We start from the raw sequence: 20,146 nt of genomic DNA on the forward strand, positions 1-20,146 counted from the left end.
GAATACGCAACAAATTTGTATCCAGCAAAACTAAGTATTTACTACTTGGTTATACAGATAGGTATAGAACGATGTGGTACCATGGAAAGTCTTCAACAAATAGTTGTTCCTATTACTGTTGACATTACTATTTTTTATTTTAATTTTTAATAGATTGAAAATTGAAAATAAATTGTTTACAAACATAAATGAATATAACAATAAAAATTGTCCCAAATAAAGGGGCTGGGGAGATGGCTCAGTAGTATAAGCGCGTGACTGGCAAACGCAAGGATCTGAGTTCAATCCCTGGTTCTGCCAAAAAATCAAACAAACAAACAAACACCAACAAACAAACAAACAAACAAAACAAATAAAAATGAAGAATTTACAGATCAGTCATAATAGTTCACTGTGTCAAAACCAAGAAACTTATATTCATATAATTAAAATTCTCGAGTAGAAAGATGTAGGCAATAAATATTTAAAGATTTAAAATTTCTGAATTTAGTTCAACTTATAATACCATATTTACAAGAAAAATAAATCTTTTGCACAAGAAGTTTAAATAAAATCATACCAAGATACACAAAAATGAAATTGTCCAAAACTCACTGTAAAGAAAAAAATCATTAAAGCATATACATAAAAAATATTAGCTATGGAAGAACAAAATCAAATAGCACCTTATTCATTAAATGTTTCAAAACGATTGAACTAAGAAGTTTTCATGATAGCAAAGAAGTATGAAGAGTGAAACGTAAGATAAATGCTGGAATGGCAAGTAAATGACTAGCACTTCTAACAGTTTGAGGATAGGATATCACACAAAGTTGTAGTGTGTTGTGGACATGCATAATGACCGTGACAGTTACTGGTGGCCAGGTGTCACTTGTGGAACTGAGCTACAGCTATTTCTTTGAAATCCACTCTGTAGACTCAGGTGGAATCATGACCCATAGGGTAGAAGAGAAGTCCATTTGTAGAGTGTGCTTATGAAAATATTCTGCTGCTGAACACAAAAGAATAACTGAAAGACTACTATTGTATACCTCTTATTCTCCTGTGTTTAATTGTTTGCCCTATTTGGTGGGTTCTTTCCATTCTCATTCATGGGACTGTACTCAATCTTCTCCCTCTCTAGAACATCATTTAGTAGTTTGTGTAGGCTTGGCTTTGTCACCATGAAATTCTTTAGTTGTTCTTTGTAATGGAAGTATTGCATTTGTCCATTATACTTGAAAGAGAGTTTTGCAGGATATATCAGTCTGGGTTGGAATTTGTTTTCTTGCAAGACTTGAAGTACTTTGCTCCATGATCTTCTTGACTTGATGACTTGTGAAGAGAAATCTGCCATTATTCTGATGAGTTCTCCTTTAAATGTGATGTTTCTTTTCTTTAGAAGCCTTTAGTATACTGTTCCTATGCTGAATTTCTGGGATCTTGATTATTATATGTGTGGGTGTGGTTTTCATTGGGTTGATGTTACTTGGAGTTCTATATGCTTCAGTTACAGGAATGTCAGATTGTTGCCCCATATTTGGAAAATTTTCTGCTATTAGTTCTGCCCATATTCTTTTTAAATTTTTTGTATTGACTCCTTCCTTCTTGTTGATGCCTATTAGTCTTACATTGTTCATCTTTGCATCATCTTGCTGGTATTGAATTATTTTTTCCTGCATCCTAGTTGTTTTTAAGAGATCTTTTGTTACTTTTTCACTAGCTGCAATGGTGTCTTTAAGGTCAGAAAGTCTATTTTCACTTTCCCTCAAATGGTTTTGCCAGCTTGTGATTGAGGTTTTAATTTTCTGAATATCACTTTGAACCTGTTTCATACATTTTATTTCTTTTCTAAATTGCTTATGCACGGGTTCCATCATTTTTATATTCTGCTCTATTTTTTGGTCAATATATTCTTTTTTTCTATAATTTTATTGAGAAACAAATAGCAATGAGATAGTTTCAAACCAAATTGGTAGGACAGTTTCAGTAATTAACACATTGCACACATTCTTCCTAGTGGTTAATTGCTATAAAAGATGAGAACATGATTTCCCATTTACAAACACCATTACAACAAATCTCTCTATTCATTAAGAGAATGTAACTATATATCTATTCTAACCAATTTGAATACACAGATACAAAATGGACATTCATCTGTATCCCCTTTTTTGGTTAAGTTCTGTTATTTGAGTATTATAGGTGTGTAAACTCAGCAAAATATTCTAAAAGAGTCCAGTAGCCCTTAGTAGTATTGGGTCTTCCACTTGACTTGCAATGTCAGAAATTGTTGACCTGAGTCCCCTACAGCTCAACATAACAGCATGGTTTTACTTCTTTTTTTTTTTTAAATTTTATTTATTTATGTGTGTGTGTGTGTGTGTGCGTGTGTGTGTGTGGCCAGCTCAGCCCACCAGGGGGTGGGACTGGCTGGCATGTGGTGCTGGGGGATTGAACCGTGGTCCCTGTGCTTTGCTAAGCTTGTACTAAGAAGGTGCTTTTAAACCACTGAGCCATCTCACCAGCCCCATGGTTTTACTTCTTATATTTTGTTTTTATACTTTTTGCTGGATGGTTAAGACCAAGGTAAAATAGGACCTATGCAACAAGAGTTGTAGCTTTTTGGGTCTGATAAGGTCAATGAAATCGCCTCAGGATTTATCCTGAGATCCTGTACCTCATATTGTAGAACCTTTGTCAGTGTCAGCCATGTGGATGAGTCATGGCCATTGCTTGGCCAATGTGCTCTCTCTGAAAGCCTGAGAGAACATTTTCTCTCCATTTGACTCTCCTTAGGCACAGTCTACATCATCAATCACTTTCCTCTTTGGTCCCATAATCTCCTTGATCAGAAAATTTGGGCCAGTACCGAGTTACATGATGTTATAGTACAAGTTCTCATATGTCCTGAGTCTTAATTGACCTTGTGTCGGGCGCCCTCCCGTCCAGCAGGAAAGCACTCAACACGATTTGTGCGGCGGAAAGGCTTTAATCGTTCTCCTGAGTGATGCGCCCCGAGAGAGCACAGTTCCTCTCTCCGTCCCTCTTCCTGTCTCTGACCCTCCGCGTCGCGGAGCGTTTCTTTTATATCCTCACACTGTCCAATCGAGGGTTGATACATGTCACAGCGCCATTGGTTACAATCTCAGGGAAGGTATCTTACATCATTATAGGCGGGTGTATAGCGACTGCGGAAGCAGGAAATGAGCGCCATCTTGGCACACTCGGTGGGAGGGGTAATCTAGCGCAGGCTTCAAGGGCTGCAGCAGGCCTCACCCAATGGTCCCTAGGAGTTTTGGTTCTGAAGCCGCGATTCGCGGCATGGGCTCTCTACAACCTTGGAAGGCTAGGGCCAAAATGTTTGTTTTCCTTGCGGCCCTCCTTTTTCTCTAATTTTGGTCTGCGAACTTAGGTTGTTAACCATCCAAAAGACAAGCTTATTGTTATTACCATACAACCTAGGCTGTTAGGCTTAACCTCACTGTGTGTCTGAATATCAAACATCTTAGGCATAACATGGAACAGGTATTTTTCATCAAGTATTGATATATTGAACTTTAAGTCCCTGTCAGTGTATTCTTTAGAAGCACTTAGTACTTCTTTGATTATAGTTATCACTACATTCTTTAGTTCAGAAATTATTTCTGATCTGATTTCTTCTATATCTTTCTGCTGTTGTTTCTTTACTGCCAACGCTATTATTTCAGAGATATCAGGTGTGTGATTTCGTTTCCTCAATGCTAGTGTCTTCTGCAATTGTACTAGGTGGACTCAGGGGCTGAGACGGCATTTTGTTCCTTCTCTTTGTCATTTTTGTATACCATTGTCTTCTGTAGAGTTTATTTTTTTAAAATTTTATTTATTTTTAAATTAATTTATTTTATTTATTTATGTGTGCGTGTGCGTGTGTGTGTGTGTGTGGCCAGCTCAGCCCACCAGGGGGCGGGCCTGGCTGGCAAGTGGTGCTGGGGGATTGAACCGCGGTCCCTTTGCTTTGCTAAGCTTGTTCTAAGTAGGTGCTTTAGACCACTGAGCCATCTCACCAGCCCTTCTGTAGAGTTTAGATAGTTATTGCCTTAGCACCAGGTCCAGATCTACGAAGTTAAGATTCCTCCAGGTGGGTGTTGCTTGGATCTGGCTGTTGTACTCCACTTCTTTCTGCTGCAGCTGTTAGAGTTGAACCCTTTGTGTCATTCTGGCAATATGTGCTGCTCCTGAATCAGCTGGGTGGGTCTTGTCACTAGCCTCTTTGCAGGGAGTTCTGCTGAAGGGTTCTACGCTGGGCCTGCACTCTGGGTCAAATGAGTATTCAGTGGGCCCTGGGTGATCTCATTCACACACCAGGCCTGTGCTCTGGGTCTATTCAGGATCCAGCGGCTCCAGGTCATCTCACTCAGAAACCAGACCTGGGCTCTGGGTCTATTTAGGATCCAGTGGCCCCGGGGTACTCTCGCTCACACGCCGGGCCACCGGGCCTGGGCTTTGGGTCTAACACTTTACTTCTTATAAGGTGATTATTTTAGTTATTTGTTCAGCAACAAAGCTAACACACTCATTAATCTGTAGCTTATGGGATTTAGTGGGTGGAAATTTCATTACCTGAAATAAAAAATGCAAATGCAACAGATTTGAGGGATGGGTAGATAGTAAACATAATGTTTTTGTTTTTGTTTTTGTTTTTTGCAGAACCGGGGATTGAACTCAGGTCCTTGCACTTGCCAGGGAAGCGCTTATTCCACTGAGCCATCTCCCCGGCCCTAACATAATGTTTTTGAGGTGTTTGGATATGTTGCAGTGGATAGACATAAACATGTGAAGTTTAGTGTTAGAATTACAAGTGTGGGGCTGAGGAGATAGCTCAGTAGGATAAGTGCATGTCTGGCAAGTACAGGGTCCTGAGTTCAATCCCTGGTACTGAAAAAAAAAAAAAAAAAAAAAAAAAAAAAAAAAAAAAGAATTATAAGTCTGTGAGTCTCAGCATAAACACAATAGTTAGAATCAAGAGCTTCAAAGTTGGAAAAAGCCAGCATTTTCCTTCAAGTTTATAAAATCTACCTTCTATTCTGAGTACCCATGGAAAATTACAGGCTCTTTTCAGATTCAAAAATAAATGCAAAAATATTAAATGACACATTAACTGAATTTAAAAACAGTAGAAACAAATATTTGATAAAGTTCAAACCAATTTATGATTTTAAAAATATTTTAAGGAGCTGGGGAGATGGCTCAGTAGGATAAGCACTTGACTGGCAAATGCAAGGATCTGAGTTCAATCCCCGGTTCCACCAAAAAAAAAAAAAAAAAAAAAAAAATTAAAAATCAGAGTAGAAGCTCACAGTAAACATTCTTTATTTTATTTTTTATCTTATTTTATTGTTTTACAGTAAACATTCTTTTGGGCAGAATTTGGACTCAGAAGAGGACAAGGAAGTCCACTATCATCACCACTGTACAAACAGATCCTAGTCAATGTAGAAAAGAGAAGAAAAAGAAATAAAAGGCAAAAAGATTAGAAAAGACCAAAATCATAAATATTTACAGTAAAAAGTAACATATACATGATACAATAAGAACAAGACTTTTCGGTGTGGGGGGATGTTTTTGAGACAAGGTCTCACTATGCAGTTTAGGCTGGCCTTAAGCTCACTTTGTAGCTCCTGGTTGGTCTCAAACTCACAACCATCCTCCTGCCTCAGCCTCCCCATTGCTGGTATTACAGGCATGTGCCCTCATGCCTGGCTAAGATGTACTATTAGAACTAATAAAAGTTCACTACATTCTAAACTATATGACTGAATTATGAACATTAATTTATTTCCACCTATCAACAACAAGCAATGAAGAAGAAATTGTAGAAAATAAAATATATTGACAAAATTAACTAAGTCAGCAAGAGAACAGAACTATCAAATCCTTTTTGGTGGTGAGGGTAATCACCTAGGAGAAAAAGGTCCAAGTGAGTTTCATGAGCATGTGGCTCAGCCCCTCAGCAGTGACTGTGTCAAATCACTTCCCTTCCCTCAATCTATTCTTATGGTTTCTGAGTTTAAAAATGGTTTAGACTGTCACCTAAAGAAAAGGCCATATCTTAATTTATTGATGGCTCTTCACAACTTGCTGAAAGTAGACAACTACAACATTAACAGCCCCACTCAAGCAGCTCTGAAGGACAGTGGTAAAGAAAATCCTCTTAGTAGATAAAATATCATAGAGTAGCATCTACTTTTTCCCACTTTGTCTGAAATACACATGGCCAGAAATGAGGGTCTACTCTGATTCATGGACTCTTACTAATGGATTGGCTGGATGATCACAGGATTAGAAAGAACAGGGTTGAAGGATTGGTGACAGGATGGAAAGATTGGTAACAGAAAAGCAGGAAGAGGCATGTGGATAGATGTCTCAGAATAGACACAGACTGAAGATGTTTGTATGTTATGTGAATGCTCATCTAAGGACAGCTACTGCTTTGGTCCATAATAATAACCATGGAGGTTCTTAATAATAAGGTTGACAATATTACATGGTGACTTTCTAGCCATTGTAGGGTTTATTCAACAGAGCACAAATAAAGTGGAACAGGGACAGGGATGAAGGCTATGTGCCAGTTCACCAATATGAACATCCCCTTACAAAACTGATCTTGCTCATGCTGATTATCTTCCAACAAAGACTAACACCAAGTCCCCAGAGCATAGCACATAATTCTTGCAGAAGTAATCTGATGATACCCTGATTATATTGGACCTCCTTTATGTGGAAGTAGCAGATTCACCATTATTATGCTTTGTCAGAAGAGATACACAATGTGAATACAGATTTCTCTTCCCTTCCTGCTCTGGCAGCACCAAATCTGTGGACCCACAGTACTGCACTCTTCATACCACTCTTCTGATAAATGAAGGCTCAGCTCAGGAAATTAACCAGACTTATCACAGGTCCAATCATCCAGAAGTGTCTGGAATAACTGAAACTGGGATGGCTTAGTGAAGACAGTTACAGCCCCAATTGGCACATTCATGTACACAGGCTCCAATATCATAATATGAAGCAAAGACCACACCTCCCATGAGGATCAGAATGCATGAGCAATGAGGTTCCTTAGAGTTGGGAGATGAGATGCTGTTTGGGATTTTTTCAGGCAAAAGGGCTAATAGGCACACACACAAAAATGCTTATTGATTGAGATAACTGACCTTGGTTGCCAAGGGGAACTGGATTGCTGCTGGTGTAGTGATACAGTGAGGACTGTGTTTGGATCCCAGGGGATTATCTGGGTCATCCCTTGATATGCTCATGTGCCATAGTTAGGAATAATGGAAAGTAAGAGCAAAAATTAAAAGTTGGATTCCAATTATTTTAGGAAAGACAATTTGAATTACTGCACTGGACAAGGAATTCCAGCAAGCTGAAGTTACTGGCTGAGGGCGAGAGAAAGAAATCAATAGCTATCAACTATGGCTTCATGGAAGACATCAGTAATAATTACAAAAAGAGGGACTGCAGTAAGTAGCTTTTCAAGTTTTCCCTTTGCTTATTATATGTAACTGCCTATTTATGTGTGTTATCTATAACATATGGGGTAAGTGAGAGGGGACCAGAAGAGACCACCAGGCTTGTGTAAAGGCAACATGACATGTAGGCAGACAGAGAGCAAAAAGGCCATCTGGAGGGAAGAAAGAGAAAAAAGTTCCTTATATAGGGATTGAAATAAGGCAGGGACTGTAGGTGGGAAGTAGGCAATGTCCTTGAAGTGTCCAGTGTAAATCTTTAGGTGTCTCCAGATGTCCTAAGATCTGCAAAACTCCTTGTCTTATCTCCTTTACCACATCCTGTGCTTGCTGATGACAGCTCAGGTGTGGTACTCAGCTGAGCTCCCTGCTGAGAGCAGCACCTCTACTGGCAGGCAGGCAGATTGGGGGCTGAGCTAAAATGTCTGATATTCAGACAGATAGTAAGGTAAGCTTAACAGCCTAGGTTGTATGGTAATAACAAACTTTGCTTATGGAGGGTTAACAACCTAAGTTTGCAGACCAAAATTAAAAAGGAAAGCCAACATTTTGGCGCTAGCCTTCCAAGGTCAATTAAGACTCAGGACATATGAGAACTTGTACTGTAACGTCATGTAACTTGGTACTGGCCCAAATTTTCTGATCAAGGAGATTATGGGGCCAAAGAGGAAAGTGATCGATGACGCAGAGTGTGCCTAAGGAGAGTCACATGGAGAGAAAACATTCTCTCAGGCTTTCAGAGAGAGCACATTGGCCAAGCAATGGCTGTGACTCATCCACATGGCTGACACTGACAAAGGTTCTACAATCTGAGGTACAGGATCTCAGGATAAATCCTGAGATTTCACTGACCATATCAGACCCAAAAGTTACAACTCTTGTTGCATAGGTCCTACTTTACCTTGGTCTTAACCATCCAGCAGAAAGGTATAAAAATGAAGTTTAAGAAGTAAAGCCATGCTGTTATGTTGAGCTGTAGGGGACTCAGGTGAACAATTTCTGACATTGCAAGTCAAGTGGAAGACCCAACACTGTTATGGACTACTACTCTTTTAGAATATTTTGCTGAGTTAACACACCTATAATATTCAAATAACAGAACTTAACCAAAAAAGGGGATACAGATGAATGTCCATTTTGTATGTGTATTCAAAATGGTTAGATTACATATATAGTTACATTCTCTTAATGAATAGAGGGATTTGTTGTAATAGTGTTTATAAATAGGCTATCATGTCTGCACCTTGTACAGCAATTAGCCACTAGGAAGAATGTATGCAATGTGTTAATTATTGAATCTGTCCTACCAATTTGGTTTGAAACTGTCTCAATAAAATTATGGAGAAAAAAAAAAGATTGGGAGTGAGGAAACCAGGTCTAATTTGAACCTGATGTTGTCTACTATCTTCTCTTTTCTAATATTGTTTTATATACAAGTTACTGGAAATAAACATTACTGCTGGGTCTATGCATTTCTTGATTTGGGGGAAAAGAATGAGCATTTTTTTAGTTCTATGAAAGGTGGCTGTATGCTGCTACATGGAAAGAGAGTTGTTTGAAATTTAAAAGTATGCAGAAGGATGCAGGTAGAAACAGTGGCCAAATGGTGCGCTATTGCTTCTTAAATCCAAATCCACCCTTGTCTTGCTTTGACTACTGGGACATTCTTCCCAGGCCAAATGAAACATATAAGCCTTTTCAGAGAGGTCAGTGAAAGAGTACAGACTCTTCTGTGTATTTGGGGGGCCATCTGCTGGACTGTGCTGCAGCCAGCAGGACGATTCTCTTGGCAGCACAAAGGGTAGCTTCCTGCACTGCATTTCTCTCATGAGGCTTCCAGAGTTAGTACTTCTCTCTGTGAGCCTGACACCTGTGGTCCCTGTGAGTTCTGTCAGCACAGCTCTTTAGAGCTCTCCAGCCGGATCCAGCTGGATCTCAGATAAGAGCAGTAGCTCTTTCAGATATTTTTTTCCTTGAGTCCTCTGCCTCAGTCAGTAAGGTAAAGTTGAGCTCTTTCTGCTACTTGGTATTAAGACTTATTCATCCATAAGAAGCCAGTTCTCTGTGGTAGTTAAGTAATTTTTTATACTAAGCTTTCTTTACTAAAGTTACTGTATGGCTTTATGTTCCTGACTGGACCATGGCTAACAGAAGCATGATGGCGATACTGTAGTTATACTGAAAACAAAAAAGGTATTTAGATAATGTATCAACCATTGTTAATCAGCTAGTTTTGTTTTGAAAATCAGTAACATATGTATTGTTGTATGTTGCCCTGTTTCTGTCTTTGTCTCTGATTTTTGCTTTTGCTTTTGTTTCTACTCTTTAAAATAAAATAAAACAAAAAGGGGTAGAGAGCTGGAGTGTGGCAAACTTGCTTAACATACTTGAGGTCCTGGGGTCCATCTCTAGCACATGCATGCACTAAGCTTTTGGAAATACATACTAAAATATGGGTGAAGTGTTGTGATATATGAGATTCAATTAATAAATAAAATATCGGGAAATACATGTATTAATATCTGTTGAGTCCAAGAAAGTGGAATATATTTCTTCATAATTTTGCCTATTTTTATATAGTTGCCAAATTCTTCATCACAAACATTCTGAAAACCTCCAAATATCCAAATATTCCTGCAATCATCTGTACCACAGCACAGCATGACCAATGGGAACCTTTGTGACAGTAATCTAGGGGGCAGTTAGTGTTGAGATAATCTGATGTCCCTCCTGTTTCCACAGCCAAATACTGAAGAAAGAGCACAAGCCTCAGACCAACTGGCCCTCTCACACAGCTCAAATGTCATTTATTCTTACCAAATTTTCCCACAGTAATAATAACAGTATTTAGCTTATGAGAAGTGTTTAGAGAAAACTAATATCAACTAAAATCCACTGGCTGGAAGCACTTTATTTTTAAAAGTTAAACTTTTACTAAATCCCAACATTTGTGTAATATATTAATGAAATGTTTCCATAAAATTACTGAACAATACTTTGTTCAATAACTAATATCCTGGGGGTTCTAGCTCAAGAATCCATACCTTTTTTCTTTGAGACAGGGTCTCAGTAGGCAGCCCAGGTTGGCCACAAATTAACAACTGTCATGCCTCAGGTTGAGTGCTGGCATTATGGGAGTTTGCAACCATGCCTGGCTTCATATCTAATTCTCACGCATTAAAGTCAGCATGGCTTTGAGACAATCTAGAATACACTGTGTTTTGAAATCCATAATGGGGCTGATTCTTAACTATAACTGGAAAAAAGTGACAGTAGTCCTAATTCCTCCAGTATCACTAAGGATGTGATGGTACACACCTGTAAAATCAGCTGCCCTGGAGTTTTAGCCTGGAGGAGGCAAGGAACAAAATCTCAATCTCCCCGAGCCATCAGAAGATATGGTCAAGTTGATGTCTTGATGTCAGACTTCCAGCTTTCAGAGCTGTGAGAATAAGCTTTTCTTAAGCCTGTAATTCTTGTTGCAGCAGCCTGGAAGACTCCCACAGCCAGGCAGAACAGGCTTTCTTGGGGGCTTATATCTGTGCCCACGTTTGGCTCCTCTAGCACCCAACCTGGACTATGCAAAACAAAAACCATTCTAGGAAGTCACTGCCCATGTCGTGCTCAGAGCCCAAGGGTTACAGAGAGTCACATCATCCCTACCTTTCAGAGTTTTATATTGGATTTGCTTATACATAATGCCCAAGGATTTAAAAGCACATCTATTTCATTTATTTAGAAGAAGTCCTGGGGCCGGGGAGATGGCTTAGTAGAATAAGCACTTGCTTGGCAAGTACCAAGGGCCTGAGTTCAATCCCTGGTTCCACCAAAAAAAAAAAAAAAAAAAAAAAAAAAAAAAAAAAAAAGGGAAAAAAAAAAAGAACTATAAGTCCTAACTTCTTCTGGGTTTCTATTTAAGGATCCCAAAGCATGCTTTCTTATATTCTATCTGATATAGGGGAAAGAAACTCCCAATCTGGTAGATATCTGGTACAACTTTGTGTTTTCTAAAATCCAAGAATAAATTCTAGGAAGAATGGAGGTTAAGAGCAAAACATATTTATTGGAGAAAAGCAAGCTTCTAAGCAACAGAAGGTGATCTGAGTTGGCTGCCAAGAAACTTGCCTTTTCTAGGGACTTTTATAGCATAAATCCATGAAGCCAGGCGAGTCCAAGGTGGGCAAAGTGGGAAATCACAATGTGGGCATGAGGTAGGACAAAACTATGGTCAACCAATAAGATTATCATTGCTCAGGTAAAATTGATTAAATTGGAGTCAAATAGGGAAGTAAGTCATGTAGCAGGTGGGCATGAATACAGAATAGGGGCTTTTCCCATAGGGCATTGGATTAGTGACTCTTCTTGGCTTTCTCAAGGTAATAGGGACCTAGAATATGAATCCATTATGTTTATCCTTAGGGAAGTATGGGGGTGCATTTATTCCAGTTTTTGTCTTGAGGTCTCCCTTACAGTTTGCTCCTTCAAGGGCCTAGCCCTATCTTACTGGCTATAATTCTACTCAGCAGCCTACAACAGATCCTTTGGAATAAAGGGACAACAGAGTTCTGTGGCCAAATGATATAAGAAAACAGTGGATTTATATAAATTAAGCCACGTTTTTATTTTAAGCCTTTCAGGTAGGTTACTAGTGTACAGCTAACCTTCCAAGAAGTAGTGAAAGCTGGCAGCATTCCAAAACTTACTTCACCAGGGACTTGCTTCATGCTATCTCCATGGAAGCCACTTTGTGAAACCCTTTACTCCAACTTTCTTCTCTAGGAATGTTATCTGTTTGTGATCATTTGTACTAGTTTCGTTTTCCTGCTTTGCCTATATGTTTTTAAAGTTCTGTGAATTATGGAAGTAGTGCTACTACACTGTTACAGATCTGATCACTATTCAATTTTACAAAATTGCCCATTTTGTTGAATTCTAAAGTTTTTTTTTCAATTCTGAGTTTAGAAGCCCTAACCATAGTTATAAAAATAGACTGTAGGAACTTGCATAAGTAACACTTGAGTTCTGTTTAAAAATATAGAAATTACTTGTAAAAACAGCCAGTAATACTGCTGGACAATATGAGAGGCAGGAACACCCATCCCACTGCAGGCACACAGAAGTGTTTGACTAGGCAGAAGTGGGCAGTAGCAGCAGGCTGGTGACTAACAGGCACTTTGCTTCTTCTCTTCTGTGTGAAAACTGACTCCTAGGTGATCCATTGCCCACTCTAGTGAGTCAGTCTAGCTGAATGGATGCAGACGGCAGAGAGCTTGGTATCACTGTACAACTCTGCTGAAAGAGGATTACTACCAATGTGGTAGGCAAAAATAAAATTTTAGTTGCAATTAAGTGAGAAGTGGAAGAAAGGATGTGGCCAGGCCAAACCTATGATTAAAACATCTGTTGAACAGAAGCTGAATCCAGATGAAACCCCAGCCATCAGATGAGTGAGGCAGACAGGTCAAGGCCTCTCTGGAGTTAAGGAGGGGACAGGCGAGGACAGGCTGGCACCAGCTGCCATCTCAGCTTATTTCTGAAATATTAAGGCAGACTTCTGTCCAGGGAAGTCCTCGTAGCAAGCCATATTGGAGGTCTTTATTCACAGCAGAGGAAGCAGCTATGGAGGCTCAGTTTCCCTGATCACTCGTGCCTGGCACTGACACACACACAGGCTATGATGGAGGCCTTCCAGTGTGCACACACAGAGTCAGAACCACCTGTAGAAGGCTGCACTCTGAGCCAGGGAGAAAGTCACAGCTGCAGGGAAGTGAGACCTTTATCCAGGTGCTGAAGAGCGCCAGGACACCGCTGTAGCAGGAGCCATCATGGGAGAGCCGCAGGCCAGTGTGGAAGCCCCAGTCACAAGGCCTGCTCCAGAGTATTCTGTTCCTCATCCTCTGTGTGTAACCAACTCCAGTCTAGAGCCTGAAAGTACAGGTATGTTAAATGTTCAGCAGCCACTGTAAACCTCATCTTTTCTCTTCTGGGGGCAAGCAGCACAAGGTGGAAGTATAGTTAAACCTTTTGTCAACACAGGTCCTGACAATGCAACACACTCTTGAGCTGAGCTTCCCCTGGACTGAAATCCTGCGATGGTGCAAACTGGAAAGGTTGGTCCTACCTGTAGTTTAAACCCTCATGTTCAGGTCCATTGAAGGCAGGTAGGTAGGACTGAAAGCTCAGTTCAGCTACTATTTCCAGCCTTACAGTGGAAATGAGCTCAGAAGAATTTTTTTCCTCTGGCAGATGTGAATAAGCCTTGAAATGATTACTATAAGGTAGAAGGAGAAGAGCAGCATGACACAGAAAACCCACACTCTGCAAAGGGTGACTAGCTTACTCGAGGCCCAGAGAACCATTTAGGATCCTCTCTGTAGTTTAAGCTTTGCCTTCATTACTTTCCCATTCTAACACTGACACTGCTGAGCTCCATCCCCCACCACGCTCAGAGCTTGGCAGGTTCCTGTCTGTCACTGGGGCCCAGCAGAGCACCTGGCACACGCTGATGGGCAGCAGCAGCAATCAAGGCGCAGGTGGGCATAATGGGATAACGTTGTTTCCTCCCAGCATTAAAATCTCATAAAGATTAAATAAGACATATGATGTGCCTGTAGTGTGCAATAATTACTAGACAGACATAATTACTAGACATAATTTTATTTTATTCTATTCTATTTTATTTATTTATTTTTTTGGTGGGACCGGAGATTGAACTCAGGCCCTTGCGCTTGCCAGAGAAGTGCTTATTCCATTCAGCCTGGCTAGACATAATTTTAAAATGTACCCAAAAATCTTTTTTTTTTTTGTATTTTAGTACAGGGTCTACAGGGTCTCACTACACAGATCCGACTCGTAGTGATTCTCCTGTTTTCAGCCTCCCAAGCACTGGATTACAGGTGTGTACCACCACAACCAGTCTCAATCACTGTGTCAGCGTGCCCCAGGGGCAGGGTCAGCACAGCACACGGGGGATTGAACCCCGGTCCCTGCATCTGCCTATGCAGGCACTTTAATCCACTGAGCTATCTGGCCAGCCTGCTGTACCTGAAAGTCTTAAGTATATATGGAGGCCACATGAGACTGCAGTGAGGCCTTCGCCTTTTATTTTCTTTCCCTAATTTGCCAAAGAAGAAAGAGTCAGGCAGGGCTAGGGTTCCTGAGGGAGTTACCATGAGGCTCTGGTCCTGCTCCTTCACTGTGTCCTGCATGGCGCTCTCCAGCTGGGAGTACAGGGAATGCGCTTCAGCCACGAGCTCATCACTGTGGGTGACAACCAAGTGGTCAGACTGTTAGAGGTATTCACATGCACTGTAGCTGTTACTACCACTTTAAAATATGGTATAGAATTTTGACATTATTTTAAAAACAGAGTAGCAGTTATTCTGGTCCTGCATGCCTTAAAACAGCACATCATTGATTTATGATGTCACTCATCTGGTTAAGTACTTCTACTTAGAAGTCAAAATCCATTCATCAGCATTATTGCTCAAAATAAGAAAAATATGTAGATCTCTAAGAATAAAAAAGCAAATAAGCTCTTTCTTACTTATTAAATAGGGGACATGTTCTCTCCAAATTCCAAAACATATAAAGCTTTTCCTCAAGTTACCTGTTTTGCAATCATTGAAACAGAAAGGAAAAACAAACAAACAAACAAACAAAAAAAACAACGGGCAAAGCAATTCACCAGGTTTCCATATTTCCTTATGATCTGAAATTCAAGGTTCTGGAAACTTATTTGCTCCAATGTGCTATCTTTTCTCTGCAATAAGAAATGCCTGTCTCTTATCATGAATGCACGACCAGGGGACAAGGACAATCTAATAAGCCATTCTTCCTTTTCTGACCTCAGCTCTGTGACAGAGGCCACCATTGTCCCCTGTGCTCACAGGAAGGCTTTTCTGGGCTTTGAGAATAACACTGGAGAAAAAAAGGCAGGATGTCACTGCCCTTTAACATACTTTACTCTGCAAAATGTGATACTGTATGTAGGAAGAAATCCAGACCTCTTTTTTTTTTTTTTCAGTGCTGGAATGGAACCCAGGGCCTCACACATGGTAGGCAAATGCTGTGGAGTTACACCCTAGATCTCTAAAGCATGTCTTGCTCAACCTTACTTGCTATCAGATTAGAGTCTTGGTGCCAGCCCTAGAGGGCAATCAAAGAAGTGTGAGGCCTAGGTACTATCCAGGAGCCACACTGAGGCAGCTGCAGATGCCTGGAAGAGCTCAGACGTGAAGTGGAAAGCCACTGAAGAGATTAACACTAGATTAGAAAGGCATTTTGGGAGAAGTGAGGGCTTGGTAGCAGAACAATCAAGAAGCAGGAGGCAGAAAGCCCTACCAGGAAGAGGCCAGAATGTTCTGTTCGCTACTCTGCCACAGTTGCCCAGGCAAGAGTGGGCAGTGCAGGGATGAAAAGATGATGAGCAACACTGGGAAGAAAAACAGTAGCTTGTAAATGGAGGTGGGCAGGAGGGCAGAGGCCAACAACTCAGGCTGATGAAGGGCCTGAAGGGCCACTAGTTTTAAAGCACAGAGAATGACTGGTAGACTATAAGCAACAGCACTTTCAATATCTTCACCAAGCAATTAGTAACCCAAACCTTGGACAAAGAAACTATTTAATTGTGAGTTTTAAGGGACAACGGGGGTTGAATACATGGCTATATACAGAGATGTGCAATCATTTCAGCGTGTAGTTTCAGAGTACTTTCATCCCCAGAATATACCACACTGACCTTAGCCACAAGGCTGAGAAGCAATAGCATATAACAAAGAGAAACAGGCATGAAACCACTGGACAGATGTTTCTCTGTTAACAATGTGCACTGCTGTTCCCAGCAGCTCCTGATGTGCCTTGGAACATGAACTATTATCTGTGACTTACCTTTTCTTGGCTGGCTCAGGTAAACTGTCAGAGGGAGTGGAAGGCTGGGACATCAGCTGACAACAGTGGCTGAGTCGAGACATGTTCATGCTGTCTGGGCTTCCGCTGACAGGACCACGGACCTTGCTCTGGAGTACAAAACCAGAAAGGCAGCCAACAAAATTTTGAAGCCATGTGATGGAATGAATTTTACACTCACACTACAGTATTTCCACTGCAAGATACCATAGCTGTTCTTCAAAACTACCAGCCCATATCTGGCTCTGACAACAGCTGGGACTTCACAGTCAGGATCAAAGTATGTCTGTGCCAACTGGTGTGCTTTCTGAGAAAGAATTCGAAATACTGGTAGATGAGGGCACCTATACTTCTAGGCCTTATTGCAGTCATGTGATGTCTTAGTCAACTTTTACATAGAAACAAAGGGGAGATATTTCTAGCCTTTTCTAAGCAGAAGACTGAGCTTCACAAAAGGTTAGAGGACTGTAACTCATTCCTACTGTGGTACAGCAAAGGCACAGTGAGATACTCCAGCACTGGGGTGCTGTGGCCACTCACACCTTCTCAAACTTGTAGCTCACTGCGTGACTTACTTTTCAGCATTCAGGCCATCTCCTTTGCTAAGCCTCTGGCCAGTTGTCACCTATCTGCCTCAAAAGTTCCTCTGTCCCTGCTCCTTTCCCATAAGACCACCTAGCCTTTGGCTTTAGAGCTATGGACCTTCCCTGAGTTTATCTTCTCTCCAGCTCAATCAGCCTTTCCAGTGTCAACTCTAGCCTGCGCCTGTGCCTTCTCCACCAGCTGTGCCTCCCTGCTGTCTAGCACTTGGAGAGACTCAGCCACCCATCCCTCCTTCTGCACTAGGCCTGCAAGGCTTCAAGGCAGCAGGCCATTCCCACACAGCTGGGGTCAGCTGCTCCCTAAATTTACACACACCCAGGAGTGACTCAACTCCAGTCCCCCTGCAAACTGTGGCTATCCCTCAATCCAGTTTTAGCTGACACAAGGTGACATCTCTAAAACAGAAATGGGGTCACAGCATCCCATAAGCTCCTTTGACCTGAAAGGAAATTCAGTTTCTCCAAATGGTACAGGCCAGCCCTGACTCTTCCAATTTCTTCCTCAGTGATCACTCCTACAACCTAGAAGACATAAGGATTGTCCAGGCCTCAGGCCTTTGATAAAGCAATGCCTGGAACGTGTCCTTCTGAATAGCCATCCTGCCACATAACTCCTACTCATCCTTCAGAAACTGCCCTTGTTCCTTCACCTCAGAGGAGGAAGTTGGGGACCTTCCTGCCTGCAGTGCTCACTCAGACATAGCTTTACAGCATTTCCTGCTCTGGACCGCTGGCTGTGCCCTCTGCCAGACCATGACGCCTTGAGACAGGTACAGCCTCAGAGTGGCCTCTTCTGCACCCACCTCTACTTCTCTCAACTTCTTCATCTCACTGAAGCTCCTGTTTTCCTTCTTACAGGAGGAAATGCCACTTAGCTCTCACAAGGCAAACCCACTACCCACGCTCCTGATCAGAACTATGGGTATCAACTGTGCTTTCTCTCCAACACTGTCAATTTCCTGCTTGGTCCACAGATGTGCGCCAGCCTGCAGGTTGACTAGAACAAGCAGCCCTCTGCCCATCCTCCCCCCTCTCCCCTTGAAGTTTCTGCTCACTGAACTGCTCTCTTCCCTCCCTGCCACATGTCTACATCCCATCACAGCCCTTCACAACAGGGCCACCTCTGGCAGCTCCAGCTTCTACTGTCCCCTATGTCCTGTGCTGTCTGGTTTTTTTATGTCCTCCTGGGGGCCATCAGTGTGGTCACAGGTGCACTGAGACAGGTGCATGGCAGGTGGAGGCTGCACTGCTAGGATAGCACACACTGGGAGAGTGTCAGCCCTAAAACAGATGGCTATATTTTCACCCCTGACCTATCGCTTGACCTTTTTTAAGGGTCTTTGCAAAAGTAACTGAGTAAAGGATCCTCAGAGATCAACCTGGATTATTCAAGTATGGTTCAAGGCTGGTGATAGTGTCCAAAGGGAGGCACAGAGGTCATAGGACTGACTGGAGTGGTGTACCCAAAAGCCAAGGAATGCCTGGCACCCCAGAAGCCAGAGAGGGCAGGGTGAATTCTCTCCCAGAGCCACAGAAAGACACCATCCTGACACCTGGAGTCTAGACTTCTGGACTCAAGACTTCCCAGAGAATAATCTCAGTGCTTTGAAGCCATCTGGTTGTGCTGATTACAGCTGCCATGAGAATAAGAAAAATGACAGGTACAGCTCTTCTAGTCTCTGCACCCAACCCTCGCTCTGTGCCCCGTCACAGGGAGTGACCTGAGCAGTGGCTGCCAAGGGCTCTAGGGTGGTCCTGTGGCCCATGGGTGGGAGGCTAGATATTGGTGAGCACTGTTACTCACACATGCAATCTTCAGGAGGTTCCAGAGCTCCTTCTGCCGCTTCTCTTGGAGTTGGACAACAGTCTTCTCATCCTCATTCATCAGACTCACCACCTCTTCCACCTTGGGCAGCAACTCCAGGGCCTTCTGCTTGCAAACCACAGTTTTACTGTGAAGAACAAATAGGATACACTCTCATGGGCTTCAGGCTGGAGTGCACATAGCACCATCTCCAGCAGTTAGTGGTCCAGGAGGGCCTCAATAGTTTTCCTGAAAACACGATACCAATTGTAGCAAGAACCATCAATAGCTTCCTTGTAGTTGACCTGTGACTGTCCCTCCTACCCTTGAACTGCAAGGGGCCTTCATACCTCAGCTGTGTATAAATCACTCGCACTTTCTTCTCGAAGCCTTGAATGGCCTGAAGTAGCAACCGCACCATTTCCTGACTGTCACCATCTATTCGCTGGTCTGGGGAAGAGAGTGACACAATTGCTCCAGGAAGGTGGCAGGGAGAACCAGTGCCTCAGAAATGAGATGGAGGGGCTGGAGAGATGGCTCAGTGGTCTGGAGCACCTACTTAGAACAAGCTTGGCGAAGCATTAGGGACCTCGGTTCGATCCCCCAGCGCCACATGCCAGCCAGCCGCGCCCCCTGGTGGGCTGAGCTGGCCACACACACACACCACACACACTCTCTCTCTCTCTCTCTCTCTCTCTCTCTAATAAATAAATAAATAATAAAAAAAAAGAGGTCTGTCTTTAAAAAAAAAAGAAATGAGATGGAAGGCCCTGAGGCAACCTAGACCACCTACCTCTTGGCTTTTCCCTTAGTCTCCTGTAGAGCTCTCTTGCTTGCTCCTCTCTGAAATACATAAGCAGTTGTGTGTAGATTCAAGGCCGAACAGGCACATATATAGCATTACAAATCCTTTTTTGGTCACAGGATCATGTCAATTCTATCCTGTAGTTCAGGTTGGCCATGAGCTCATTATGTAGCTCAGGCTGGCTTTGAACTGTGTGGTAATCTTTCTGCCTCAGTTGCCTGAGTGTTGGAATTGCAGGTGTGCAACATCATACCCAACCAGTACTGCTACTTCTTCTTCTTTTTTTTTTTTTACTAATAAAAATTATATTTACTTAGAAGCATTCAGAATGTCAACAAAACAGTTGCAACTTTTTTTTTTTTTGCAATTACAGAGTGGTATTCAGTTAATAGGACAACAATTATTTTATATAAGCTGCATCAGAGACAACTGAAGATGAAAAATTACCATCCCCATATATAACTAATTCATGCTGTGTACTAACAAGAACCTGCTTTAAATTTCCATGCCTATTTACAACCCCCATACTGTACCA

General features: G+C 41.9%; 1 protein-coding gene across 2 annotated transcripts in view; it reads right to left on the reverse strand.

Annotated features, from left to right (window-relative positions):
* Positions 1 to 11,503: 11,503 nt before the first annotated feature.
* The window catches only part of Ikbkb (inhibitor of nuclear factor kappa B kinase subunit beta), a 53,835-nt gene continuing 45,192 nt past the window's right edge, over positions 11,504 to 20,146 (reverse strand). For both annotated transcript variants that reach the window (XM_023717227.1, XM_004633066.2), the window contains exons 17-22: positions 19,600 to 19,649; positions 19,157 to 19,256; positions 18,807 to 18,954; positions 16,383 to 16,510; positions 14,663 to 14,753; positions 11,504 to 13,418 (exon numbers count right to left, since the gene is read on the reverse strand). In XM_023717227.1, the coding sequence (XP_023572995.1) occupies positions 13,353 to 13,418; positions 14,663 to 14,753; positions 16,383 to 16,510; positions 18,807 to 18,954; positions 19,157 to 19,256; positions 19,600 to 19,649 (583 nt within the window). In that variant the 3' untranslated portion in view covers positions 11,504 to 13,352. The remainder of the gene's footprint in view (positions 13,419 to 14,662; positions 14,754 to 16,382; positions 16,511 to 18,806; positions 18,955 to 19,156; positions 19,257 to 19,599; positions 19,650 to 20,146) is intronic.

Source organism: Octodon degus, unplaced genomic scaffold (genome assembly GCF_000260255.1).
Source record: "Octodon degus isolate 3935 unplaced genomic scaffold, OctDeg1.0 scaffold00051, whole genome shotgun sequence".
NCBI classification, from domain to species: domain Eukaryota; kingdom Metazoa; phylum Chordata; class Mammalia; order Rodentia; family Octodontidae; genus Octodon; species Octodon degus.